This window comes from Candoia aspera, chromosome 1 (assembly GCF_035149785.1).
Source record: "Candoia aspera isolate rCanAsp1 chromosome 1, rCanAsp1.hap2, whole genome shotgun sequence".
In the NCBI taxonomy this organism is placed as follows: domain Eukaryota; kingdom Metazoa; phylum Chordata; class Lepidosauria; order Squamata; family Boidae; genus Candoia; species Candoia aspera.
The window spans coordinates 343,221,158-343,248,990 of record NC_086153.1 but is presented as its reverse complement, the minus strand read 5'-3'; the positions used below and the strand labels follow the sequence as shown (position 1 = coordinate 343,248,990).

Here is a 27,833-nt window from a genome sequence, read left to right as displayed (position 1 = left end):
GAGGTTTGCTGCCCACTTTCCCCCACTATGCCCATTTTAGGACACGGTTTTCAAACCACACTTCTTACCCAACTAGGTAACCTCATCAGTGCAGGGAATGTCGGGTTTGCTGCCTGTTCGTAGGCAGAAGCTGTGATGGCCACTGTGTAGGACAGGCAGGCAGAAGACCATCCACAAACACCCACGAGCAGCCGGAAGACGTGTCGAGAACTCCTTAATTGCACAGCACATGGACGGACTCAACCGCAGTTGACCGGGAGGCATCTTAGGTGAAGCCAAATCCAAAATATGCTGGGGAATTCCTGGAAGCTTGGCATTCAGACAAATCAGTCATCAACAGACACACAGAGATAAACCACATTTACACACCATTCAAAAGAGGCAATAAAAAACCTGGGAAGGAACACAAAGACTACACAATAACAACCAGGCAGAAAACAGGACTCTAATCAAGGAATTAACAAGGAGAAAATCACACCCTTGCCAACACTGGCAGGGCAAGCTACTGCATATAACAGGGCGCGAACCCCACTCCCTTCTAGCACTGAAGATGTTCCCTAGTCGGCAATGAGACGTCTGCAAGCCAACAACCCAGCCCAGAGGGCACCAGGGACTCCACGCTTCAACCCTGAGCCAGAGAGACTCTCTTCTGGGAGAACATTGTGTCTCGTTCTGGGCGGGGCATCTTGGGAAGGCCACTGGCCAACTGTAGGGTGCTCAGAGGAGAACAGCCACGGTGATCAGGGGCCTGGAAGGAAAATGCTACACGGAATGGTTGGAGGTGTTGGGTATGTTTATTCTGGAGAAGAGAGTATGTAATGGCTGTCTTCAAGTATCAGAGAGGTGGTCAAGTGGAAGATGGGGCAGAATTGTTTAGAGCTGTTCCAGAAGATGGACAAAAGACAGGCGGGTGGGGGGGGGGTAATAACAAAGAAGCAGATTTCGGTTGGACATCAGGAAACATTTCCCAACCGGAAAAGCTGTTCCATAATGGAACCACCTGCCTCTGGAGGTGGGGGAGTCTCTTCCCTGGAGGGGTTTAATGAGAGGCTGGAGGGTCTTCTCTCAGGGATCCTGCTCCGGGCCATGAGTTGAACCAGGTGATCTCCGAGGTCACTTGAACCCTTCCGTTTGATGAGTCTTGGCAATATTTTTCAGCTGCGTAGCAGCCTTGGTTGCACCAGGGAAATGAGAGGTATGACATCTACCCACCATAAGCACAATGTGCCAGACTGTGAGGGAATCGAGCAAGGAACCACGCTGAGCCGATATTCCAACTCTATTTCTTTATTGCTCTTTCCATAAAACAGAATCTTGCCAGACTAAACCTATCCTAACTAACCTAAAGGTAAACACCCCAGGAACTCTAAGGCAGGGCTACTCTAAATATCTTTGTCTGCCGGTCAAGACGCTCAAGGCTGCCTGCGAGAATGCCTCCCTGCTTGGAATGCGCTCCCTCCTTCCCCTGGCCCGAAATCCATCACACAGACCTCAGCCACAGCAGGCACTCGGACTCCGGCCACGATGCAGGTTCCACCCCGTCTTCAGGAACCTGGGCTGCAGCAGCCCCGAATTCACACCCCTCCCCTCCAAGCTTTGGACAGAGCTCCCATTTTGGAAATTTTGCATGAGCCCTTCAGAAGCTTAAAATCGAGGGAGTCAGATGAATCCCACTGCTTAAAGTCCAAACTGATTTTGGTTTTGGAGGACTTTGTGCCCCCTATTTATCTATCTATCTATCTATCTATCTATCTATCTATCTATCTATCTATCTATCTATCTATCTATCTATCCATTTATCCATTTATCCAATTTGTCCCCGCCCATGTCCTCCCATCGGGGGACTCTGGGTGGTTTACAATAATCAATTAAAACAACAATCATACAATAAATAAAATGTACAGTTTAAAATTACAGTAATAAATAATATAATATTGTAAACCGCCCAGAGTCCCTTTCAGGAGATGGGCAGTGATAAATTTGATTAATAAATAAATAAATAAAAATAAGAGTTGTTGTTGTTTATTCGTTTAGTCGCTTCCGACTCTTCGTGACTTCATGGACCAGCCCACGCCAGAGCTTCCTGTCGGTCGTCAACACCCCCAGCTCCCCCAGGGACGAGTCCGTCACCTCTAGAATATCATCCATCCATCTTGCCCTTGGTCGGCCCCTCTTCCTTTTGCCTTCCACTCTCCCTAGCATCAACATCTTCTCCAGGGTGTCCTGTCTTCTCATGATGTGGCCAAAGTATTTCAGTTTTGCCTTTAATATCATTCCCTCAAGTGAGCAGTCTGGCTTGATTTCCTGGAGGATGGACTGGTTGGATCTTCTTGCAGTCCAAGGCACTCTCAGAACTTTCCTCCAACACCACAGTTCAAAAGCATCGATCTTCCTTCGCTCAGCCTTCCTTATGGTCCAGCTCTCACAGCCATATGTTACTACAGGGAACACCATTGCTTTAACTATGCGGGCCTTTGTTGTCAGTGTGATGTCTCTGCTCTTAACTATTTTATCGAGATTTGTCATTGCTCTTCTTCCAAGGATTAAGCGTCTTCTGATTTCCTGACTGCAGTCAGCATCTGCAGTAATCTTTGCACCTAGGAATACAAAGTCTTTCACTGCTTCTACATTTTCTCCCTCTATTTGCCAGTTATCAATCAAGCTGGTTGCCATAATCTTGGTTTTTTTGAGGTTTAGCTGCAAACCAGCTTTTGCACTTTCTTCTTTCACCTTCATCATAAGGCTCCTCAGTTCCTCTTCACTTTCAGCCATCAAAAATAAGAGTAAAAAATAAAAAATCCAAGTGGCGAAAGAATCTAAAACAGTCCAAGCATGGGAGGAGTGGTCTATAGCCGCCATCCCCATGTAGATCTATTTCCCTCTCCGCCCCAAGTGAGGTGGCAGAGCCAGGTCTTCAGACTCCGCCGAAAGGCCAGGAGCGTTGGGGCCAGTCTCACTTCCGGGGGAAGGATATTGCAGAGAAGGCCCACCTCCTGGACCCCGCCAGATGGAACTCTCTTCAGACGGGGTCCACAGCATGCCCTCTCTGCATGACCGGGTGGGACAGGCTGATGAAGCGGGGAAGAGGTGGTCCCTCAGGTACTGATGACGATGATTCTGAGCCACCTCAGCCTGCAGCTGAACGTCATCAACGGTTTCTCCAAAGACCTGTGGTCTATGAGTGGCTGCCCTCCTTTGTCATTCCCCAGGTCATATGATTTTGTTCTTCGCCATTCTCTTTGGGAATTCACCATTATTTCTCTCAAACTTTTGGACACTAACAGTTCCAGTTGCTTTATGCTGCCTCCCCTCTTTTCCCTTCCCAGGGTGCTCCATGAAATCCCAGGGATGGGCAAACCCCACAATCGGTTGGAAGTTTCTCATCTTCGTCCTCCTGCAGGTTGGAATTGGCCTAATACTCTTCCCCTACCTCCGAAGCTTCTCAAAGCCTCTGAAGGAGGATGAGAACCCCTCAAATCTCACCATCTTGCTGTGGACCTGGCCCTACGGAATACATGTCCCCATTGAAAACTGCACGGAGGTCCTCGGTGTCCCCAACTGTCATTTCACAGCTGATCGCAGGTGGTACCAGAGGGCAGATGCGGTACTTGTGCACCATCACGATGTGTATCTGGATGCTAAAAAGCTCCCACAAGATCCAAGGCCACCTTTCCAGCGCTGGATCTGGTACAGTCCTGAGCCGCCCAGCAAGCATCCTGTCCCAGCCTTCATGGACAACCTGTTCAACCTCTCCATGTCCTACCGAAGAGACTCCGATATCTTTGCCCCATATGGGTGGATGGAAGTCTACACTGAGCCCCAGGAGGTCATCATCCCTCCCAAGTCCAAGCTGGTGGCTTGGGCAGTCAGCAACTGGAAGTCCGACTCTGTCCAGGTGCGGGTGAGATACTACGAGGAGCTGAAGAAGTACCTCCCAGTGGACGTTTATGGGCGCAGGCACTGGCCTCTCCCTCAAAACAAGCTCCTCTCCACTCTGTCCCAGTACAAATTCTACCTGGCTTTCGAGAACTCGCAGCACGAGGACTACATCACTGAGAAGGTCTGGCGGAACGCCTTCCTCTCCGGAGCGGTGCCAGTGGTCCTCGGGCCACCGCGGAAGAGCTATGAGCGCTTCTTGCCTCCACACTCATTCATCCACGTTGGCGACTTCCCAACAGCGCAAGAGCTGGCCACGTTCCTCCGTGAGCTGGATGCGGACGAGGAGCAGTATCAGAGCTTCTTCCAGTGGCGAGCGTGGCTGAAGCCGGTGGAATACAAATCCTGGGGATTCCAGTTCTGCAGAGCCTGCCGGGCCTTGCAAGGACAGCCAGCCACATACCAGACTTTGCCGGAGCTGAGCAAGTGGTTTCGGTGAGGGGGCTGCCTGGGGAGGGACCCTCTTCCCAGAGGTGAGAGGGATGTCCGGGCTGAGCCCATCAGCTGCCTTGTGGAGACGCAGCATGGAAACTCGGGATTTAAGCCATGCCGTCTGGGGACGGGTCACTTGGATGTCGCTGCTGCTGCTGCTGCTTTGCAAATATCTTTCACGTTAACACACAGGTAAAGGATAACGTGTCAGAGTGAACTAATTGAATAAAACCTGTGAGACAAACCCTGAAACACTGTTTTTATTATACTGATGAATGTAGAATTGGGGAATTCGTGATGAGTGAATCTGTGCAGAAATTATTAATTTATTGTGGAGTCCTGGGTGCTCTCCAAGCCTGGTTGTTTCCTTGCAGACGTTTCATTGCCAGACTAGGCAGCATCTTCAGTGCGAGGAGGGAGGGGGCCTTGCTCTCAGTTTATATACCGTGGCCTGCCCTGCTTGTGTTGGTAGGGGGGGTGTTCTCTCCCTGGGAGTTCCTTGATTGGGCTGTTTGCTGCTTGGTTGATTGCCTGAGTTGATAGTTCCTTGATTAGGGTGTATTGTGCTGTTGGATGGTTCATCTGGTGTTAATCCTAGTGTTGATTTTTGCATATCTGGGTGTTGATTGCTGGCAAGGGAGGGTACTGGTCTTTCTGCTTTTCTATTGTCTCTTTTGAATGGTATGTAAACGTTGTTTACCTCTATGTGTCTGTTGATGGCTGCTTGGTCTGAGTGCCAGGCTTCCAGGAATTCTCTGGTGTTTTTGGATTTGGCTTGGTTTAGGATGCTCACAGTTTCCCAGCTGAAACTATGGTTGAGTCTGTCCATGTGCTGTGAGATTAAGGAGTTCTCATCGTGTCTTCTGACTGCTAATTGGTGTTCGCGGATGCGCTCTGCTGGTCTTCTGCCTGTCTGTCCTACATAGTGGCTGTGACAGTCTTTGCACCGTATGTTGTAAATAACTCCTGTTTTTTCTTCTTGGGCTGCTGGGTCTTTTGGGGTTACTTAAAGGATGTTTTGAAGAGTTTTAGTTGGCTTATGTGCTACGGTGATACCATGTGTTTGCTTCGATTGGTATTAATTTACTTGCGATGGGGCAGGTCCCTACATACACACTTAATCACACTATGTTCTTTGGCTGTTAAGCACTGTTCTGCCAACTCCAGAAAAAGTGTGAAAATCAGAAAGCCGGAGACCAGAGGCAGGTGGTCAGAAGAAAGGAAAAGAAATTAATCCAGTTTCCCCCTTCCTGCATAGAGAAACATACCTGGGGGATCCAGCTTCAAAGAGTTTGAATCTGCAGGAACGGATGAACCACCGTCTCCTTGGTTACTGGGGAGCCTGGCTGGTGGTCTGACCAAACCCCAGGCAGGCAGGGAGGCAGGACACAGTTACGGCCTTCAGCCCTCAAAGGATGTTGCGCAGAAAAAGGATGGAGGATCGAACAATAGATTTAAGTCACAGGAAGGCAGATTCCAATGGCATTTTAAAAAGAAAACCCCTAGTAACAGTAAACGCAGCAACAGTGGAAGGAAAGACCCAGAGATGCCCCCGGCTCTCCCCAGTGGGATTCCCTGGGGATGCTCCAGTCTGGGTTCCTGCCCTCCATGGGGATGGGGCTACTCCAGGAGGCCTGCAGGTCCACAGAATGTGCATGATTCCTGCCCTTCCTATGATCAAGCCATCTCAAGGTCCCTGTCCTGAGCGTTTGTTCACATCTGATCTGCCTCCTTTCAGCCCCACCCTTTCTGCCCCCATCTCAGCAGCTTCTGCTGGTTCTCACTGCCTTCGCCTCACTTCCCACTCTCTCTAGACACCCCACCCAAAGAGGGGAGGAGCCCCCCTCATGCCTTTTGGCCACCCCCCGCCCCCGCCTTGGAGCAGACAGCCCCTCATTTACTTATTCTCAATTCTTGCTTAGTTTTACATACTGAGAAGCAAAATTAAGGACTGTGTTTAGGTGAACATGTAGCACCAGCTTTGGTGGTGCTTATTCTGTTCCTCCCCTGAGCCAGATCATCCAAGCCACGAGGTGCCCCTCTGAGCAAGCCACCCTTGGCCTCTTGGGCCAGCTGGTTCTGCTATGGGATGCCCAGGGTGGCTGTGGGAGGTCTGACTGGGTGGAGGGCCCCGGTAAGGGCCAACACCAGACGGGCCTCTTGCAGCGGTTGCCTTTCCACACTTGACCCACAGCCAGCCACTCCATCCCCTGTTTGAGCTGGTTATGTCGTGGGAAGCTGGCTGTGCGCCTGGTTTCTGCTGCAGGGTGGTGGGGCATCCAGAAAATAGGGTTTGATCAGAGTCATCCCAAGGGTGCGGCATGGACAGTTCCCTGCGTGTGTGTGTGTGTGAAGAACTTCAGGTGGCAGGAGGGGTGAAGCAAAGAGGAAGGGCTCTCCTGGGTGCATCATCTTAAAATGGGCTAGGCGTGTTTCTACTGCAAAGCTGCTGTTTTTGTTTGTGGGCAAGCAGGACAATTGGTCAATGGAGCAAATAAGGCAGATCGGGTGGATCCCTAACCCTGCCAGTTCAGATCAGAAACCTCGTGCGAGCCAGTCAGAGCCTCTCCACTGACCCTCCTGGCTTTGGGAGTACCCCCTATCGGGGCCCAGCCCGCGCCCGGCTTCTGATGCCGGCCTGTCTGCCACTTCCTGTCAAGTCTGGCTGCAGTGGCAGCAGCAGGAGGCAGCTTCAACTCTCGCGCACCCCACTCTGCCCACAGGCGCTGACTCAGCGGCTTGCCAGGTTTCAGCCAAGCTGGATCGGCAGCATTTCACCTCCTCCCAGGTGACAGGACAGGCTTTGTGCCCTGTCTGTGCTTAGCCCAGACAACGCAGCCTGGCACACGGGTTTGCATGAATCTCACACACGCACACTCCTGTGCAAGGAGAAAATTGGGGTGAGCTATTGAAATCCCCAGTGTAGAAGCATGAAAGATTTGGGTGGGTTTCCTTTCTGATGTTGCCAGGGGCTGATTTTTTCCTCAAAGGAGCACCGCCTGGGATTCGCCTCCACCTCCCCATCTCTTCTTGGCCAATCCAGCTGTGGATGATGCTCTCAGAGACAGGCGCCCTGGTCGTGCGCGGGCACAGCCTGGCTCATCCTCAGGCACCTGCCAGCTCAGCCTCACGCGACTTTCTGCCAGGCCTCCCAAACGGGGTGGATTCCTTTGGCCTGGCACATCCAGCCTTTGTCCCCAGCTGACCCAAAGGGCGAGGCAGCCTCCTCACTTGGCAGGAAGGCCTTGGGCTGGCTGGGTAGGAAAGGTGATCTGCTGTCCCTCCAGCAGCTGAGCCTGCCCAATGAGGGAAGCAGGTCAGTTGGTCTCCATGTTGCAGAATTGCGAGCTGGAAGGGATCACCAAGATCATCTGTCCACCCCTTGCAGTGTGCAGGAAAACCAATTCGGCCAGGAGGGGCTGTCCAGCCCCCTCTTAAAAACCTACAGAGGAGCAGCAAAGTGAAGTGTTTTGGTATTATTAGTTTAACCAAAAAAATAAAATCCTTAACAGAAAGGGGAGACGGGACATGGGGGGTCCAAGCCATTACCTTACGTCTCCACATGAATGCACCCCATTTCAGCAACAGGCAGAGGCGGGTGGGGGTCAGAGGCACTAAGGCAAGCTAGCCAGTGGGGTTACAGGTCCCAACAGCGGAACGCTGGGCGAGCGGGCGGGGGGCAGGCTGCGCATGAGAGGAAGTGGGGTCGCCTTATGCATCAGGAATGAACTTACCTGTGCAGAATCCCCCCGGATGGAGGGAAATAGGGGTGTTGGAAAAATATGGATTAAGGTAAGGGTTTTAGAAAGCTTGATTTTATTCAAGAGGAACAGTAGGGAAGCTACCAAGGGAAGAAAACATTAAAGGGAAAGATGTGGTACCCCTGTGGGGCTTCTTGAAAAGGGAATTAAGGCTGGCCCAGCCTCAAGCTGTAGCAGTGAAGAGGAAACCCTCCAAAGGAGCCAATGTGGCTGAACAGGCAGCTCAGGAAGGAGCTTGGACTAAGGAAGGGGCTTCTTGGGGTTGGAAGGTGGCAAAGGAGGCTGCAAAGCCTCCGCCCAGAAACACAGGAACGAGGTCAAGAAGGCAGAGAACGAGGTTAGGCTGGCAGGAGAGGCCAAATCCAGCAAGGGGGTTTCTTCAACTTGGTAACAGCAAGAGAAAGCCAAAGGAGGTGGGGGGCTCACCATGTTCCCCAAATGGAGACATTTTGGCAGAGGAGCAAGAGAGAGAGCGGAGGAGCCCCGTTCCCGTTTCATCTCTGCTTTCACATCGAAGGGAAGCACAGGCTGTGTGTGCATGTGTGCAGGGCAGATCCATCAAGGGTCCTCTGGCTGCTTTTTTTACTTGTATATTTGCTTCACAGCCTTCAGGCCACCTCGGTCGGAACCAACTGAGCAGAGAAGTGGGGATGAATGTACAAGAGAATCTCACTCCACCACTTACGCAATGGCTGGGAATAAAGCACCGCCAGCATGGCGCAAGGAACCATTTCGGCAAGGGAAAAAGCTGTTCCCTGCACCCTGCGCCAGGGTCGGCCCCGATGCCCTCGGGGCCCGAAGGGAAGGGCAGCTCTGTCAGGCCCACCAGCCTCTGGGTCCGGGCAGGGTGGCCTCAGCAAAGCTTCTGCCTGGGGAGTTGGGGGGCAGAGGCGGCAGGGCCAGGACTGCCGCGAGGGAGCCCAATGCCTGCCCCACTTGTGGCTTGGCTTCCCACTAGCCCACAAAGCTGCGTCAAGGCAAGCTGAGGCTCTGGGCTGGCATGGTCCAAGCTCCCCCGCCCTCTGGCTCCCACTTTGGCCGGTGCCAGTTAGGGGAGCTGCGAGGCGGGCGATCCGCCAGCACAGCAGGAGGAACGTCAAAGCCTCACAGCTGGCCTGAGCACGCCTTCCAGGCTGCGACTCAGCACCATGGCAGGGTGAGAAGGCAGCACAGGCGAAAGCCACAGGTGGGTGCTGGAGGCAGCTGGCAGGCGTCCCCCCCCGTCCCGGCTGCCCAGGCACCTCCTTGTGGACCAGCCTCTCCCAGCCGCAGGGTAGGGCAGCCCACAGCCCTGGCAAGCCCTTGGCCATGCTGAACCCGCTTCTGGCTGCAGTGGGGGGGGGAGGGGGGAGGGGGGACAGCCCTGCAGCTGGCCTGGCAGAGGACCAGTCCTGGCCCCTCAGCTTGGGAGGGAGGGTCCTCTGCCAGCGGCGCCCGGCCCTTCCCACCCCAAGACAGTGAGCCGCTTGGACAGAAGCCCTCTGTCCTGGGCACAGCAGCACCCAGCATCACCAGGAGAGCCCTGGCAGAGCTGGCAAGGAGCCCTTGCCCCAGTTCCTCACCAGCCCACAGCTTGGCTCTGCTTTCAGAGGGTAAACTGGGGCACCTCATCCCAGGGGCTAAAACTTCCTAGCTTGAAATCCAAGGAAGCTGTTCTTGTCTCTTCAAGTCATGAACTGGATTACCCAGAGAAGCTTCTAATCACCCAGAAACCAGGTCAAGGAACTGCTAATTGCCTTGGGCTGCGCATGGGAAGCAAAGCCAAGATACAAAGGACGGCTGGCCTCGTGGCAGCTTCCCTGGCAAAATGCAGAAGGCCCAGGCTCCCCCAGGAGAGCTGCAGACCACGAGGCAGTCCAGATTACTGTGGAGTAGCACAGGGGACTCTTCGCCTTTCAGCAGCATGTGCCAAACCACTGCAGCGGGTCTCTGCTGGGAGGAGGAGGAGGAGGAGCCGGGAGGAAAGAGCAGGCTGTTTAATGCTTTTCAGGCATCCAGTTCTGCATGCTGTGACACCCCCCCACCCCGCCCCCACCTCATCCCCGCTTTCATGGCTCAGAAAGGGCTTGCACAGACCCAGGATCCTCCCACTGGGATGGGAGACTCCCGGCAGACTCACCCAGGGCAGGCAGGTCACAAACGGCCCCCCATCCCAGTTCTGCCAGGAAAACCGAATAGGCATTCCCAGCCAGGACAATGCCACCCTGATCCAGAGGGTGGCCTCTCTGTGAGCCAGAGGGTCTCCAGCGAGCTACTGGGGAGAGCGAGGGGGCGTGCAAGAGAAGCAGCTGCTTGTGATGTGGCTGGACAAAGTTGCTGTGGGGGTTGATCACCTGGTTTAATTAATTAATTAATTAATTAATTAATTAATAAAAACATTGGTGTCCTGGACAACCACCACCTCTGGCCTGTCCGAATGGCGGACAGGAAGCAGCAGAGGGCAACCACACCTTGAAAGGAGTCTGCCAAGGCTGCCCGTGGTCATCCCGTTAATCTGCTTAACCGACGTGCAGAATGTGAGAAATGCTGGAGGCAGGAACCGGCGTGAAGCAGCTTGGAGAAACATCGGCGGCTTCGGCTCGGCCCGTGGAGCCTCTTGGAGGGACAGGAGCAAGCGAGGGGATCTCTCGTGGGCGGCGGAAGAAGAGCCTGCAAAAGCCAGTCTGCCACTCTGTCCTCAGGCAGCGCCAGCGTGGTGCAGGTGGAGGAGAGGAGCAGCCGGCTTCGGCTTTGGCTTTGGCTTCTGGGATGAGAAACGAGGCCGGCAGGAGACCGGTGAGCCAGCATTCCCTCGTGCACCAGCAAGAGCTCAGAGGGGAGACCATCTGGCAAAGGGTGACTGTTGAGTCACGTGGCATTGGAAGTGACTGAAGAATCACAGCCATGACATTAGCTCCCCCACCACCACCAACATGCACACAACTTTCTCTTAAAAATCCAGCCTGCCAGAGTTCTCCCCCCCCCCCCGCTGCAAGATCCCTCCCCAGGGAAGCTTGGACTCCTGCGTCCTGGGCTGCCCCAGGAAGCCGGAGTGCCCAAAGGCCCCCGAGTCACCCCTTCTCTTCTTCCACCAAAGGAGAAACGGGGGTGGGGGACCAATTGAGGCGCATCCTTTGAGTGGCTGCTCCCTTCCTGGGACAGCCGCCGCTTGGCTTGAGCCAGAAGCTCAGACCGCCCCTGCCCTGCCCCTCCCAGTGGGTGCACCCAGGGGTGCCATTTGTGAGGGCTGCAGCAGGAGTGGGTGACGAGAAGTAATGCTGAGCCGCCTCCTCCCCCTCCCCTCCAGGACCGACAGGGCTCCACCACAGGGCACCCTGGATTGCAGGTGCTGCCAAGAGGTGCCAAGGGACCGACTGGCAGGGGGAGGCTTGCTCCAGCTTCCTCGGAAAGGCAGAGATCTGCTCCTGGGTTCGTGCCCCTCAGCAAGGCCCCCTCCTTCTCCTCATTAGGGATCCCGCAGAAGAAGAGCCAACCTGGCGTGGTCTCACCCTCCCCAGGACAGTCCCTCTTGGACTGCCAGAGTGAGCTCAGCCTCTAGAAAGAGAGGAGGAGGCGTGTGAGGCTCTGGGTCCTGAGGATGCCTACTTCCCTGGGGACAAGGCTGGCAATAAGCCACCCTAACTGGGCAGCCCTTCCATGCTGGAAGCAGAGTTCAGGGCAAGATGGATTGTTCCGGTTTGGTCCAAATAAACCGGCCTGGTCTTGCTGCAAAGTCGTGGTTCCTCAGTCAGCCATCAGTGGATCGTCTGTGTTCAGGGACAGTTAGCTTCAAGCTCTCTTCCCAGTCATGCCACTCCTCCGGGGAATTCGGGGCCCGACTGCACGGCTGGGCACAACCTCAGCTGCATTCCAGACAGAGTGACTGAGCTGAGAATAAGGGGATGACACGTTCCTCGAGGGGGAGGGATTTGGGCTTCCCGCTGCCCCTCGAGCCCATGGGGGCAGCCCAGACGGTGCCCCACCAGCTGACAGACCGTGGCTCCAGCCTTCCGGGGAGCAAGAGCAGCAGACTGGCCATTCCTGGTCCAGTCATGCCCAGCCAGGCTGAGCAGGAATCCGCACAGCTGGTGGGCTGCCCTGGCCAGGGAAGGGGAGGAGCAAACGCTCTGATGGGAAAGGCCGCTGGGTGCCGCAGGCAGAAAGGGCAGAGGCTCTCGCCTTGACCCGCAGCCAGCCGCACGTGACGGAGAGAGGCCGCTGTGACGTCCAGGTTGTTCTGGGGAGATGGGCAGCCCGGCTCCCCTCTGAAATTGGCGTCAGCAGACAAGCAGGAAGGGCCGCTTGCAATGTTTATGCAGCCAGGGCAGGCACAGGCAGGGTGTTCCCTGGGCTTTGGATGGCCCGGAGGGATTCCCTGGGCCCAGCTTCACCAGCAGCCCTTCCTTCTCACCAGCTCCCTGGAAGCCCTGAGGGGCAGGGGGGGGGAGGCACAGGGCCCCCTCCTGGGCAGGGCCTGAGGGCATTCTGCAGCAGCTGCCCTTTGGAGTGTGATCAGGGGAGATCACCTGGGAAGCAACTAGGACGAGTCTTTTTCTGACCTCCGGATCCCTCTGTGCGGGGTGGGGGGAGGCAAGCCTGTGTATGCCAGCTAGTCTGTCTTCCAGCCCTGCTCCCCAGATCTGCCCCCCCCCCCGCTGCCTCCACTCCTGCTGCCTGGGCTTCATCCCTGGCCCTGCTTGCACCCTGGCTTCACAGGGGCAGCACCTGATTTCGGGGGGCTCTTTCCCTAGACCAGCGCTCTTGTTGTGTTTCTTGTATTTGGAGGAGGGGAGCACATGACGTCCTGGCCCCTGGAACTCCCTGCTGCTGGCTGAGGGGAATTACAGGTCACGGGGTAGGGTGAACCTGTGGCCAGAGCAGCCACACCTGCCCTCCACCAGGCCACGGATTCTCAGACAGGGGCAGCCGGTGGCAGCTCAAGCAAAGCCATGGGGGCCCCCATACCCCCATTCCTGCCATGGACCTGCTGGTGGGGGGGAGAGTATGTGCCACAATTGGCCTCTCTTGGGGCAGGGGCACCGCGGGTCGGGTCCAGGTGTGTCCCCGCCTCCAGCAAAGCTCACCAGGGCCTGCCTGCAATAATCCAACCAACCATCGGATCCCGCTCAGCCGCGTCTGCCCGTGGTGGGACGCAGCAGTGCCCTCAAAGAGCACAAAGAAGCCAGCTTCTTGGCAAAAAGTGGGAGTCCTGGCCAGCCGGGTCAGAGGGTGAGCAGGACTGACCGAGGCCGCCTTGAAACCGACCATCCGCTGGGTGGGGGTCAGCCAGACCTCCAGAAAAGGTTCCCTTCCCAGCATCTGAGGGGGAAGGGGAATGGCCTCGCCTTCTGCTCCTGGGAACCAAACGGTCACTTCCTTGCTGACGTTTGTGTTGGCCAGGAGGTTCCCAGGATGTGGGAAGGAGTCGTGAGACGTGCCTCGCCAGCTCCTTCCCACTCTCCTCCTGCGGGAAAAAACCCAGAAGGAGGCATAAACCAAGAGTGAGTCGCAGCTCCGCTGCAGGCCAGGAATCCCTCTCGCTGGCCGCCCTGGAGGGACCCGCGGCTGAGTCAGCCAGTGAGCACTGCCCCCTTTGGCCCCCTGCAAGGACCAGGCAGGGCTCTTCCAGGCTCACTGCCAAGGATCGCCTGGCACAGGTCCCCAATTGGCAGGCCTTGGAAGGGCTCCGCAGTGCTCCAGAAAGCTTCTCCCCGGCTTGGCCATCGGGAGAGGGGGGCACTGGGGTGTGTGCAGAAAGCCTCTCCCTGAAGCCTCTGAGGCTGATGCTGAGGCTCGCCTGGACCTCTCTGCAGGTGGGAAGAGGGGCCAGTCATGGAAGGGGGCCTTCTCCCAGGTCCGGTGGCCAGGAAGGCTGGGGGTGAGAGGCCTGTCGAGGCCTGTTTGTGCAGGGGCTTTGCTCCTGGCTTCCAGAACGGTGGAGGGGCTGCCAGGGAGGGGCTGACCCCAGGCCCTTGGCCATTCAGCCCCCAGCTTGGGGCCTCCCTCAAGTGCTGTGCCAGGCATTTCACACGATGCCTTTGCCCTCTCGGGTTCTCTGTGTGGCCGAGAGGGGCAGATCCAGCTCCCTGGCGCTGTGCGGGTGTTGGTGGCACCTGCCAGAGAATGCCCCACCCCCAGGGCTCCGTGTGTTTTTTTTTTCGGGGCCCTCTACCCCACCCAACCGGAAATCCAGCAGGTTGCCACAGCCGCCAGCACAGCTGCTTGTGACATCTGCTTTTGCCACGCGATGCAGCCCGGAGAACCAGCTCTGCCAGAGAAGCCGGCAGCTGGCTGCCCTCTCAGGAGGGACAAGCCTTGGCCCCATCACCCTCTGAGAAAGGTGTGTTTGTGCAGTTTCTGCTCTCCTGGGACCAGCCTCGGTGCCACCTGCACCTCCACTCTGTTCCTGGCACACTGGGCAGAGCCCCAAAGATGCCGCATCCCCACTCTGCCTGCCACAGGCCTAGGCATTTGCTCCTTCTTGATCCCAGACTATAATGCGGCACTGGTTTCTTGCGTATTAACAGCCACCAAGAGAAAAGGGAAGGCGAGGTGTGCCGAATTAGGATGGATATCTCACATGCCTCAGTGTTTAAAAAGAGTGGAGTAAACACATTTGCATCGGACCTTTCTTAACCTAATGAGCATGTCGCAAGCCAGCAGGAAAAAAGTTACACCCAAAGAAATTAATTGCAAAACAGATTTTTTTTATAGCACATGGCTGGCCTGTGACATTTGACAGCATTGGATAACTCAGTTTATCATTTTTCTCCTTTTCTACACAACAGATATAATTGTGCTGCTTGTCTTTCATTGGGTTAATGAAAAATTGGCATGTAAAAATGTAAAATAATTTGGCAAGCCATACCAGCAAGCAAGTCAAAACAGGCCTCCCTCCTTTCTGGATAATTCACTCTGCCTCTTAATCACAACGAGGAACAAAGTCCCTGCTTATTCAGCCACCCTCTTGGCTTCGGAGCCTTGTTTCTCTCTCTCTCCCTCTCCTCTCTCCCTCTGTCTCACACACACACACTTTCAAGCCTCTTTGCAGCGGAAAGGCCTAGCAACCTGTTGGTGTTCTTTAAATAAAAGCAGATGCCTCTTATCTTTGGGCATGCTTGTTTCTCCTCACTTGCACAGGCCTCAGGGCTGCTCCGAGGCTACATCATCCTTCCTCCTTCCTGCCCCCCCCGCCCACCTCGGAGCCCTTCTTCTCCATCTCTGTCCTTCCTGGCCCTGTCTCTGGGGGCTGGATGTTGCAGAGGCAAGAGGGTCTCCCGGCCTGGGAAGAAGCAGGTGGGCTGGAGGCCTGCCTGGGCAGGCAGGACTGAATGAGGCTGGCAGGGCCTTTCTGGGGGCTGCACCCCAACTGTAGCGTTCCCCCCAACGGAGGAGGGTGAGTGGGGCTGTTGGAGCATCGGCCTCGCCAGTCAATTTCTGGGGTCGCAGGGCAGGAGCGGGCCAGATCCGAGCAGCCCTCTGCGGTCCAGGGTGTCTTCCGTGACTGCAGCACGGGAGCCGCAGCCTCTCTGCAGACAAGATGCCGCAGGCAGCCTCACCTGTCTGTCCTGTCCCCAGACTACCTTTCCAGCCTGGCCTGGCCGTGATCCAGGCGGGAGAGAACCTCCCCACGCCCGCCGCCTTCCCCGAACAGACTCAGACTCCCTGCCTTGCCTGCCCCCCCCCCCCCACATCACCATCTGGGTAAAATGCTCCTCTCTCCCCCACCCCCCAGCAAAGGGCTGATTCAGCTGCGCTTCCCATTTGGGAAACTGGTGTGTACAGGGAGAAGCGCCCAGGAGTGGCCAAGAGGGTCCAGGGCCTCTGAACGATGTGCAGGAGCCTCAGAGAAGAGGCTCCTGCTGGGCGGCTCCACCAGTTGGAAGCCTGCCAGGAGGGTCCCTCCATGGCAGGAGGAGGGAGGGACGATCCAAGGCTCTCGGAAGAAAGCCAGCTCACCTTTAGGCAACTCCACAGAAAGGAATCCCCCCTTTTAGGCCTACCCTTGTTCACTCCCTTTCCCCACTGTGCAACCTGTGCAAATTACTCTTGTGCGTCCCTTTTCTGCTGTCTTCCACTGCACAGATCCAGCCACCCACCCCTCTTCACTCTGCAAGGATCCAGGGACTGCAGGGTCTGGATGAGGCCAAGTCACCCTGGACGCATCCCAGGGAAGTGGTCGGGGAGCAAGCCCTGCTTCCCAGGCCCTCCCACCCCACACGTCTGGGAAGGGCCTCTCCAGGGAAAGGGTGGCTTCTCCTTCCCAGACACCAGAAGTGGGGAACGGAGAGCTGGCAGAGAAAATACTGAGCCTCCTTCCAGGCTGGAAAGGACTCTCCCTCCTTCCTGGTTTGCCCGGGGCCTAATTTACCCTCCTGGAACAGTTTCCCCAAAGCCCCCATTGGGCAGAAAAGGCACCCAGGCTAATTTATACATCTGGGTGCAGAGTCTAGACCCTCAGTGGAACCCAGGTTCTTGAGTTGGAAAGGGGCCTGGTGGCCCTGGACCCCAGATCCAAGCACCCACAAAAGGCACCCCCAATGCAAGGGAGCCACCCCTTCTCTGGGTCTGAGGGCCCCTCTTATGATCTTGGGAAGCATTCAACCACCTGCCTTCCTGTAAGCAGGGAAGGGTTTCCAGGGAAGAGGAAGAGGTTCAGCGGGGGAGGAGGCCCCGGAAGGATGGTGAAGGGGGGACTGCTTAGCCTTGAACGGGGGGGGGGCGCGGGGGGGGGAGGAGCATTCTTCAGGTCCCTGGAAGGACATCACCCAGCCCTGGTTTCTCTTCTCCCAGGATGCGGGACACCCTCAAGTGTGGCCTCAAGGAACGCTGATAGCGAGATGCTGGGATGTGCTTCCTAACAGTGAGGGCCCCCCTCTGGGCCCCAGGAAATGTGTGCCCAGCCCTTGCCTGGTGGAAGGGGGTGGCAGGGGGCCGTGAGCCCGTGGGGACCCTCTGGCGCCTCCCCAGGGCCTGTCTCTCTCCGGGCTGCCCGGGCCCCCTTCCAGCTAGCAGTCCCTTCACCAGTCAGCCGATTCCCTCCCCAGGGAGGCTGCTCCGCTCTTCAGGTATTTTGCTAAGATGACGCCACGGCTAAGGGAAGCCGGCAAACATTTCTGAAGGCAAAACCAGTCGTTGCTTCTGTTCATCCCCGGAGGTGGCTCAAAACTTTGGGGGACTCCAGCTCTCCCCCGCCCCGCCCAGTCCACTCGGAATCCCCGGGGCTGCTGACCTCGGGCTCAAGGGGCGGGCTGCAGCTGGGAGCTGAGTTGCTCCGGCCTCCCCCGCACGGCGCTCGCTGTTTGCCGGGAGTGCTGGAACAACCCCCGCCCCCGCCCTTGCTTAGGAACCGTCTGGGATTCCGGGTCTCCTGCCTCGGCGGGACGGAGTGACCGACTGAAGAAGCGCGTCTTGGGCTCTCCTCCCGCCCTGTAGTTCGAGGGAAGGGAGGGAGGGGCGAGGAGCGGGAGCGGGAGCGGGAGCGGGGAGGCCGTTCTCTCCTCGACTTGGCCTCCGGGCGAGTCTCCCGGCGCCGGCAAAGCGCCGCCCGGGCGGCGCGGCTCCGCTCCACGCCGACGAGCCAGCCCAGGCGGGCAGGGGCTGTCCTGGCCGGAATGGAGAGGGGGCGCTCGGGGCAGGAACGCCGAGAGCCCCAGCGGCCCAGGGGACGGCGGCCGCCTCCCCCGGCCCTTCTCCGGCTCGCGCGGGGCAGTCGCCCTGCACCGGGCTCGACTGAGTAGCGTAGAACCAGCACTTTTGTTAGCCCGGGCGTGTGAGCGCGCTGGGCACGCTAAGTTCAAGTCCCGAGCTTCCCCCCCTTCTGGGGAGGGTGCGGAGCGGCTACCCGGCCGAGCCCACCCCGGCAGACTCTTCTCCGCCCAGGCCAGGGGCTCCGACCGGCCGGGGGCGGGGAAGGGGAGACGCACTCGCCTCTCAGCTCAGCGAGGCCCCACGAGGCCCGCTCCCCGCCGCCTCCCCTCGGCTCGGCTCGGCTGCAGCCCTTGGGCGCGGGGATGGGGGGGGATGTGCAGCGCCGGTCTCCTTCCTACCAGCATCGCCGGCGGCCTGTGGCGGCTGAGAGCCACTTTGGTATCGTGGTTAAGGCTCCAGGCTGGAAACCGGGCTGCCGTGAGTTCCAGTCCTGCCCGAGGCACGAGGCCAGCTGGGCGACCATGCGCCAGTCTCTCTCTCAGCCCTAGGAAGGAGGCCAGGGGGAACCAGCCAGGCCATCTGCTAGGAAGTGGCCGGGAAGTGGAGCCGCGCCTCTTCTGCACTTTAGCCCCCCTGCACCCCCTTGCAGCTGCTTTGGGAATGGTTTCGTCCCGCCTGAAACCACAGGTAAAACCTTTGTGGCTGCAACGGGGTCTTGTGGCTCTTCCTAAAGACCCCGGGGCTCCAGGCACCGAGCCCTGTGGCCAGCAGCTATCTTTGGCTCATGGAAACTTCCATGGACACCCTGCGGCCTCTCTGTCTTTAAACAAGTTGAAGAGGGACCGGGCCAGAAAACCCTCGAGGAGCCCAATTAGACCACCCAGTCGCCCTGCCGTCTGGCTGCAGCCGTAACTGCAGGTTCCCTTTGTAGCCCCCACCCCCACCCCAGCTGGGGGAGCCAAGGCGGAACTGGCAGGCTGGGAGGCCCAAACTGAGGCTGGTCTGGGGAACACCCAGGCCCCTGACGACCATCCATCCCAATCCCACTCTGCAAAGATGGTGTCTGGGCCCTCCAGAGTGCAGGGACTACAAGTCCCAGAATTCCCGGCCAGTGCGGACAACTCCCGTGAGCCATGCTGGCCTGGCATCCCAAGCACTGTAAGACCAACTGGTGTGTGTGCGTGTGCGTGCAGGTTGTGGTAGACCATAAAGGTTGGTGGGTGGCAGCGGCAGAAGGCCCACTCTTCTCGGTCCCGGGAAAGGCAACACAGGCCATTATGCCTGCAGGAGCAATTCAGGGTAACAGCAGCAGCAGCAACACTTGAGCTGCCAAGCAGGTCTGCAGGATGTCGGTCGCTCCCTTGGAAGGGAGACGGGCACCTGCTTTTAGGAGCCGGATGGCTGAGCCAGCCACCAATTACTGGTATCCTTCAGCAAAACAAGAGAGCCGGGTGGAGGCCAGGGCTCGCCAAGGATTCCCAGGGCAGGGAAGGTGCGCCCAGCCCTTCCTTCGATTTGAGGCCACGGGGCCACTGCTGCACCTGATGGGTTGGGATCCGGGTGAGCTGAGGCTCAGGGGGGAGGGGTCCAGCACAGAGGACAGGAAGGGCTCCAGGAGGCCCAAGAGGGAACAGGCCCGTCCCAAAGGGGCAGTCCCATGGTGGGGCTACCTGGAAGGGTCGGCAGCCTGGCCCAAGAGCAGCGTGTCTCAACCTTGGCCACTTTGAGATGGGTGGACTTCAACTCCCATGTTGGCTGGGGAATTCTGGGAGTTGAAGTCCACCCATCCTAAAGTGGCCAAGGTTGAGCGACGCTGCTCTAGAGGTTCAGAGGTGGGGAACGGCCCGTGGCCTGACGGAGCCAAAGGCCTGCTCTGCAAGGAAGGAACTGCTCCAGGTGGCAAATCATTCCCTGAGACACTATTAAAGAGAAAGGACTTGATTTATTTTATTCCACCGTTCAAAGGTAGTCTCATTTAGGGCAGAAGTCTTTTTTTAGAAGTTTCCCTCCCTCCCCCGACAATGAAGAAAAGTGAAATGTGTTCTTTGGCCAAGTAAAGCATCATATGGTTTCTTCAGTGGAGAATTGTGGGACTGGACCAGTGACCAAAGGTTCATCAGGGCCAAAGCCTTGATCCCTTGTTGCTTGTCTTCCAGCACATGGAAACCAAGATAGACTGGATCTGATTATGGAGGTACCATTTTGCCATCAGGTCTAAGGGCCTTTGTGGATCTGCACCAGAGATTTGGCCTCTGGGTAGCCCACAAAAAAGCAGCCTTTGCCAGACCACCATGGCTTCCTCAGGGAGCACTCCTGACCTGCCGGAGCTGCCCAAATTGCAGCACTGCTGGGACAGGCGAGGGCCAGCAGGAGGCCACAAGAGGAGGGCTTAGCCTTCTGCAGGGGCAGGGCAGGAAGTCCCCGGAGGCAAAGCGGACTGCAGGAGTAGGCGGGGTGGGGGGAGAACTGGGCCTTGCTCTCCAGGATCATGGGTGTCGGAGTCCAGTTGGAGGCAGGTGTGTGTGTGTGTGTGTGTAGACCACACTGTGCAAGAAGCCCCAGGCCTCCAAAGGAAGGGCTCTCCACCACTGGCCTGGTCTCCATCCCCAGGCGCCCTGGAGCGTTCACTAGGGCAAGGACAGGTGGTCGCCCTGCCCTGCAGGCCTGTGAGGGTTCCCTTGCCTCCCACTCAGAAGGGACCCTCAGCCCCTTCCCTCTCCCCACCCACCTCAGCCCTGATAGGCTCCCCCCTCCCCCACAGCACCCCACAGCCTGAGGGGGGTTTTCCACTGGGATGTCCCCTGACTGCAAGCAGGCCCCTCCCTGGGATCGCAGCTGGGGGGGGGGGGGTTGGTCACCGCTGCAGAGAAAGAAAGGGGGCACCAGGAAATTGGAGGCCTTTTCAGACAAGCCTTAAAAAAACTCCTCCTCAGGTGACACTCTTGCTTGGCAGAGGTCCCAGCCACTAACCGGAGAAAGGTCACCCTCCTACTTAAGAGAACGCCCAGGCAGCCACAGGCGGGCCCATTTCAGTGCGACTTAGCCTTTTGCACACTGAGCAGCTGTGGGAGAAGCGGGCAGATCTTCAGTTCTGGGAAGCTCTGCTGCCTCTCAGAAGGTTCCCTCTGCTTTGCATAATCCCTTTGCCTTGTGGGGAGCTTTCAGGAACTAACAGAGGCCTGGCCCTGCATGCTGCCAGGGAAACTTTGCCCAGCACCCAGCCAGGTTTCTGGGAATCTGCAGGAGCGGCAACTCAGGAACCGGAAGAAGGGGGTTCAGAAACAGCCTTAGGCAGAATCACAAGTCTGAGCGAGACCGCCCAGGAATCTGAGCAGGGCAGGGGGGCTGGGGCGGCTGCCCAGTGAAAAGGGCGGCCCCTCGGCTCTTCTGGGAAATGGGAACTCCGGTTTTCACAGGGCAGGGCTGGCTAGAGAGGAGGGAAGAGCAGGAGGAGGACTGGGAAGGAAGCCTTCTCCACACCCCAAGCTTTTACAAGTCAGTTGCAGCAATTTCTGGCATCCTGCAGGGTCACCTAGATTTTTGCCCTTGGGGCTTGGCAGATGGAAGGTTGGTGAAGGCCATCCTGGTTCACTCCTCAGCAGCTTGGCAAGGCCATTTGCTTCTCTGTTCTCCACCCCAGATCCAAAGGAACACGTTTAGGAACATTTTGGAACACACATTTTTTACAACAGGGTGAAACAGTGAGGTCTGTTGCAATCTGGAACCTGCTCCAGCTACACAACATCTGTTCACCGACACACACAAAAACCCCTTTCTGCTGATTAAGGCCCTGGCTTATTTCTGCTAAGCAGAAAAACAACAAAGGGAATGTTTTGCAGAGAGTGTTGACTGACTCCTTTGAGCCAAGATCCTCCGAGGGAGAACGGAATTAAGTGCACTCACGTACTGCCGACATGCTGGAAGGGACCACAGTCCAAGCTCAAGTAAATCCCCATCCATCAGAAATGCCACACGACAGCATCAGCTGCAGGCATCGCCACAGCAGCTGGGGCTGATCCTGTGCAAACAGCACACCTCTGGAGAGCTTGCACCTCGTCCCCACCCCGTGAGCGCACGAGGAATGCTGGCAGAGGCCTTTGAAGGTAAAGCCAGCCCCTAAAAAAGACTCAAGACAGGCTTATGCATTATTTTCAGAACATAAAATGTGTTTATTATCGTTTTAATCCAGGCATGAGAATAAATTTGCATTTGGCTCCTCTATCTTCAGAATCTCATCTTCAGAAAAAGGCTGAAAACAAATGTGCAAATCTTCCAAGATAAATAAAAACTTTCACCATCAATAGGCTTCTTAGAAGTAGAAAAATACTTTGCAGCTAACTTTTGAAAATCTGTCCTGTTTGTGCAAGTTCATGGAGGAGAATTTGGGTTACCTCTGGACTCCTCCCTACAAGTCCTGGGAGGGGACAGCTCCGGCCTCCTTCTCCCCCTCTCCGACCCTGAACCTCCGAGCGGTGGCTTGGCTGTCCAGCGCAGTCCCTCCTTGGCGGTCCACTTGGCATTCGTGCAGGAGGCTCCTCCGCCCACAGGCAGCCTGGCGCCCACTGCTTCCCACAGCCGCCTTCCGCCTCCTTCCGAGCAGCCAGCTGATGGAGCAGCAGCAGCAGCAGCAGCAGCCCTCCTCCCCTTCCTGCTCCGGGCCTGGTCAGACCTTCCGCCCGCTCGCCGCCGCCGCCTGTCTGCGTGACTCATCCCCACTCGCCTTCCGACAGTCAGGCGCTACCGTAATTTTTACAGAAACAACATTCCTCCTCCTGTGGATGCAATGGTTTCACACGCGACGCCCGCAGCAGAAACCGGGAAGGGGCCTCAGCGCGCCTGCAGAGCCACGTAGGGCACCCACTGGTTGTTGCACCGGCTCTCCTGGCAGTAGGTGGCCACTTCAGCCAAGCCCTGGCTGGTCCAGGAGTCCGTGTGGGGGGTCTGCTGGGAGAAACACACAGGGCCCCTGAGTTTCAAGCAAGCCTCCGCCCCCGGCCCGGCCCGGCCCCTCCGCGCGACAGCGCCCCAGCCCTTCCGTCCGCGCCGGCTCACCGTCACCAGCAGGCAGTGCAGGTCACGCGGCTCCGCGGCGCCGCCGTCCTGGGGCCCCTCGCCCAGCACGACCGCCAGGCGCTCCAGGCCCGAGACGCGCAGGATGTGGATGTCGTTGGCGCAGCAGAAGGCCTGGATCAGGGTGAAGTGGATCTGCAGCGCGATGTCCTCCCCGTCCTCCTCGTCCACCGCCAGCAGGCAAAGCACCACGCTGTCTGGGTCGCTGCGGGGAAGGGGGCGGCAGGGTCAGCGGCGGCCCGCGCTAGCTCGCCCGCCCTCCCTACTTTCGGGCAGCCAAGCCGAGGCGACTCCCCCGGCGACTGCCTCCCTCCTTGCTCGCGCGCGCGCGCTCGAAGGATGAAGAGGCACTCACGCGTTCATGAGCTTGGCGGCCTCGTAGACGCCCACCGTCAGGCAGCCCTGCCTTTGCGCCGCGACCAGCAGCTGCTCCAACGCCTCGCCGACGGACCGCATCCTTGGAAGAAAGCGCAGGCCGGAATGAGAGGCGCCCGGGCCGCTCGGCTCATCGCGCGCGCCTCCCGCTCCCGGTCCCGTCTCGCCCCCTCCCCCGCCGCCAGACAGCCGAACTCACTTTTCGGCCGCGTTGTCACAAGCCACCAGTTCCTCTAGCGTCATGTCGAGGGCGAGCTCCGATTCCCGCGGTCGAAAGCGGGAACACGACCCCGGCCTCCCCGCAAAGCGGGCCGGCAGCAGCGAAGAGGAATCCAGGCAAGTAATCCAAAGGAGGGGAGGGAAGCGAAGCGAGAGCAGTCCCAGCTTGAACGGGTCTCCGCCGACGACGCGCCCCCAGATAGCGACCCTCCCCGCGGCGGTGACCGAAACTCTGCGGGGCAGCGCCGTCGACAGTGCCTTATATGCCTGGCCCGGTGGGCGGGCGCACTCCGCCCGTTTCCCGCTGCGATTGGCCCGCGAGCAACCAAGGCCGGCCCGCGCGCCTTGTCATTGGCCGCCCACTGAGGAATCCCACGGGGGAAGCGGAGCTGTTGCCTCTGGGGGAGAAAAGGTGCCGAGTTTCGGCTGAGCCTTCCCAGCAGCGGCATTTCCTGGCGCGGTGGGGGGCTGTTTTGGTAACGAGCAGCGCAGCTCTTCCTCCCTCCCCGCCCGGGCGATCAAGTCTTTAGGCGGCTCTTCGTGGGGGCGGCGAGTCAGCCAGGGGAATTTTACACTGGGGGGTGGCGGGATCTTGGTGGCAAACCGCCAGAAACCCTGATGCACACATTATTAGCAGGGGAAATAAGCCTGCGAGCCGGGCGGGGTGAGCGGGGGAGATGCACACGCAAACTCAGGCAAGGGGTGGTGGTGGTGGAAACGCACCAGCGTGCGGGGCCGAGTGGGAAGGGCTTTTGGTTGCAGACCATCCCCACTCCATTTCTTCGGCCCTTCCCCACTTTTGCCCAGGCACCTTTCTCCGCCCCCGCCCGGATAAATGCCCCGCTCAGCAAATCAGCCTCCCGCCCGCAGCGGGTGAGAGGTCGCGGCGGCCGGCCGACCCTGATTGCAGGGCGCCCGGTCACACGACGCGCGTTGCATCACCGCTTTCTTCGCCTCGTGACTCAACCGCCGCCGGACAGGAAGGGAGAGCCGCTTCTTCCCCACGCTGAGCTCCCGCGGTGCATCGCCCCCAGGCCTGGACGGCCTCTCCTCCCGCCAGAGCCACGCCAGGAGGATTCTTGGGGCGGGACTTCCACTGACTTCCACTGACTCACCTGTACCTGGAGCGCTCCGAATTGGCCGCCCGGCTTTCTCCCAGGGCGCTCTGGCGCTCTGGAGGGAGGCCGGGAGGGAAGTCGATAAAACGTGTCACAGTATGTGCAGACCAGAGTACTCCATCACACCCCTTTTCTCGGAAAACCAAACGCAGAGACGACCCCCTGAAGGCTACGAGATTGCCCAAGGAAGGGGCCGGGTGAATTGGAAAAACACCTGCGCTTCCTTCAGCTCCACTTGCAATTGAAAATACCCGGTGAATTCTAGCGAGGCACAAAGGTATCTAGCAAGGCTGGCTGGAGAATCCTGGGAGTTGAAGTCCACACATCTTAAAGTTGCTAAGGTTGAGAAACCCTGATCTACGCGTGTATCTTACAGGCTTCCCCCTTTCACGGGGGCTCTTCCTCCTGAGCTGTGCGGAGCACCCTGCTCTGCTCCCCGCACCCGGGCTCATCCCATCCCGGACCACCTTCCTGGATCAGCTGAGCGGAAGCCAGGGAGGCTCTTGCCACTGTGGTCGTCTGAGCGCCCCCCGACACAGCTCACCTGACCCCTGTCTCGAGACCTCTGCAGTGTTGCCCTTGGTGCTCCGGCGCCCAACGCGGCCTTGCTGCGTGTGTCCCAGTTCCACTCCAAGGCATCCTCGGCTCAGGGAAAAGCAGGCCAGCCTAAAAGGTTGTTTACCTTCACAGTCTGAGAACGCCAAACAGCAGTTTGCTGCTGCCACCTGCAGGCCAAACCTGGACTCCCCAGAGAGCAGGGGGAGACCTCTAAGAAACGTCGGAAGTCGCGCCGGGCCACCTGCAGCCTCGGGGCTCCCTCTGCCTTCTGGAGCTTCCCCCAAGCCCAGCCGCTGCGCTGCCCGCGGTTTCCCGCCGTTGGGCCTGGGCTGAGAGACACGCACGTCTGCCCCAGTAAAGCAAAACGGAGAAGCCAGCGTTCTGCGAGCCTCCACCCGAGAAAAACAAATGATGCAACCCTCTCAGGTACTGGCTCTGCTCCTACAAACGCGTGTCCTCACCCTCCCTGCTGTCAACTTTCTCTCCCCCGCCCCAATTTTGTGACCCCCTAGCCCCCCCCCCCCCAAAGGGGCCCTGCACAACCTGGGGCTGTCCAGTGGCAGTCTTTTGTGGAGTGGGGTTTGGCAGCGCCTGGAAGATGACCTCCCTCCCTCCGTCGGGGCACAGAGCTGGACCGCACTGACCAGACCTGCCTGCTGCTCCCCTTTGGCCACAGTGGCCTAACCCCTGCAGCGGCTGCCCTCCCAGAGCTGCCCTGGGGACATCCTGCTGATCACTCAACCTGCAACCCCCGTGCTTGTCTTTCCGGGGAAAGGGGTGATTGTTTTGCTCCGCAGATGCTCTGGCCCAGGTTGCCGTGACAAGTAGAGAGGGAGGGTAAAAAGGGCAGTTGCCACGGGAACCCCCCACCCCCACACCTTCTTCTTGGGTTTGGGGATTAACAATCTCCATTACCCTTCTGAAAGACCCACAAGCAGGAGGTGCTGCAGAATGCAGCTCTCGTCCTTTTCTCTCGCTTGCATGCAGACATTTCTATTCCACGTAGAAATGTGTCTACAAAGAACCAGTGATGAGTAAGTGCTTTCCACTATGAACCTACTTGTATCCAGATCTACTGAATAAACGTAAGCTACCTTTTTTGTTCTTCATCTATCTACTATGTGAAGACTGAATTTATTTCTGAACGTAATTAAGCTTAATGTGCAAGTTCCCTTTTGGTTCACGCTTCTACTTTGCAAGATTGTTGTTAGCTGCTTGGAGTTCTTTTATTAACCTTTAAAACTCCATCAGGAATCACCGTTTACTTTAGAGAAACAAGTACGAGATAACGTTCCCCCCACCCCCCCACCCCCCGATGCTTGTTTCCAGGCGGGGAGTGAAGCCACCCAGCTCCCATTTGGACCTCCGACACAGCTCCCAGCCGCAATGATGCACTGCCCATACAATCAAGTCCAGGTAATCACAGACGCTGCCAGCTCTGTGCCAAACCACAGGATGGTGGTTTCTTTCAAGCTTCGTTACATGAACTCCATCACTTGTGGCCAGTGCAATAAACTGTGCTTAGGATTGGAAGGAACAATAACTTGGCGCTGGCGGCTAACCAACGGGCCAGCACAGGGATCCACATCCAGGCAGCGGGACCTCAGAAGGCAGGTGTCTCGGCTGCCCCCCCCACCAAATAATGCACCCCAGTCATGTCTTTGATGCCTTAGTTGAGCTCCTCTGCCTCCTTTTAGCAATAATATAGTCAATTTGATTTCTATATAGAACATCTGGGGATGTCCATATATACAGAAAGAAATGAAGAAAACGTTGGAGTAGCAGAAATTGGTCTCCTGCTTAATTGTGGTTCCATTTGTCCTAATAACAGCCAATTTTATTTCACTGAATGTAATCAATGTTTCTCAACCTTGGTGAATTCTGGGAGTTGAAGTCCACACGTCTTAAAGTCACCAAGGCTGAGAAACACTGGGTTAGATATAGGTCCCGCAGTTTTTTCAGGAGCATAAGGCAAGTGACTGGGGACTGCCCTTCATTTTATCCCCTCTCAGGAGCCCTGTGAGGTAGGTTGGCTGAGTGTCCAAGGCCAAGACTGGATTTGAACGCGGCTCTCCAGGTCCCAGATCAACACCTTTTCCACTCTAGCACCTGCTGAAACTTTACATTTCTTAGGTAAAGGTAAAGGTTTCCCTTGACATTAAGTCCAGTCGTGTCTGACTCTAGAGGGCGGTGCTCATCTCTGTTTCAAAGCCGAAGAGCCGGCGTTTGTCCGTAGACACTTCCTCCGTGGTCATGTGGCCAGCATGACTAAATGGAACGCCGTTACCTGCCCGCCGAAGCGGTACCTATTAATCGACTCACATTTGCATGTTTTCGAACTGCTAGGTTGGCAGGAGCTGGGACTAGCAACGGGAGCTCACCCCGTCACGCGGATTTGAACCGCTGACCTTCCGATCAGCAAGCTCAGCAGCTCAGCTGTTTAACCTGCAGCGCCACCGCGTCCCTATTTACATTTCTTACCTGCCTGCAAAAAAGGCAGATCTCTCGCCTCTGCAAACAGGTTCGGCCAGAACGCGCCGCCTCGGAGCAGAGGGGGCTCCCGGGAGCCGTGCAATACCCAACACGATCGTTTTCTAATTGTCATGATGCCACCCGTTCCCTCTGGGTGGCAGTGTGCAGAAGCCGGCTATGGATCTTCTGCCCCGCAACTCTATCGGCCGGGAGGCAGTGTCTTCTGGGGTCGGGTGGTTTGCTCCCTAGGCTTGAGTGACGG

At 57.5% G+C, this 27,833-nt stretch overlaps 2 protein-coding genes across 2 annotated transcripts; one reads left to right on the top strand and one right to left on the bottom strand.

Annotated features, from left to right (window-relative positions):
• Nucleotides 1–3,105: 3,105 nt before the first annotated feature.
• LOC134487731 (3-galactosyl-N-acetylglucosaminide 4-alpha-L-fucosyltransferase FUT3-like) lies at nucleotides 3,106–4,432 on the top strand. The gene is made up of 2 exons (XM_063289724.1): nucleotides 3,106–3,154; nucleotides 3,327–4,432. Exons 1-2 carry the CDS (start codon nucleotides 3,106–3,108, stop codon nucleotides 4,373–4,375), a joined length of 1,098 nt encoding a protein of 365 aa, XP_063145794.1. The 3' UTR covers nucleotides 4,376–4,432.
• Nucleotides 4,433–21,904: 17,472 nt separating this feature from the next.
• On the bottom strand, nucleotides 21,905–23,773 carry GADD45B (growth arrest and DNA damage inducible beta). The gene is made up of 4 exons (XM_063291015.1): nucleotides 23,404–23,773; nucleotides 23,185–23,286; nucleotides 22,812–23,034; nucleotides 21,905–22,700 (listed from the first exon to the last, which is right to left on the bottom strand). Exons 1-4 carry the CDS (start codon nucleotides 23,445–23,447, stop codon nucleotides 22,587–22,589), a joined length of 483 nt encoding a protein of 160 aa, XP_063147085.1. The 5' UTR covers nucleotides 23,448–23,773; the 3' UTR covers nucleotides 21,905–22,586.
• Between the last annotated feature and the right edge of the window lie 4,060 nt (nucleotides 23,774–27,833).

Excerpts from the sequence above, each read along its gene's own strand:
- LOC134487731 (XM_063289724.1), top strand. The coding sequence starts at position 3,106 with ATGACGATGATTCTGAGCCACCTCAGCCTGCAGCTGAACGTCATCAAC. Across the intron at positions 3,155-3,326 it reads GCAGCTGAACGTCATCAACG|GGTGCTCCATGAAATCCCAG; the intron begins GTTTCTCCAAAG and ends TTCCCTTCCCAG.
- GADD45B (XM_063291015.1), bottom strand. The coding sequence starts at position 23,447 with ATGACGCTAGAGGAACTGGTGGCTTGTGACAACGCGGCCGAAAA. Across the intron at positions 23,035-23,184 it reads GCCGCCAAGCTCATGAACGC|CGACCCAGACAGCGTGGTGC; the intron begins GTGAGTGCCTCT and ends CCTTCCCCGCAG. Across the intron at positions 22,701-22,811 it reads TGCACTGCCTGCTGGTGACG|ACCCCCCACACGGACTCCTG; the intron begins GTGAGCCGGCGC and ends TTCTCCCAGCAG.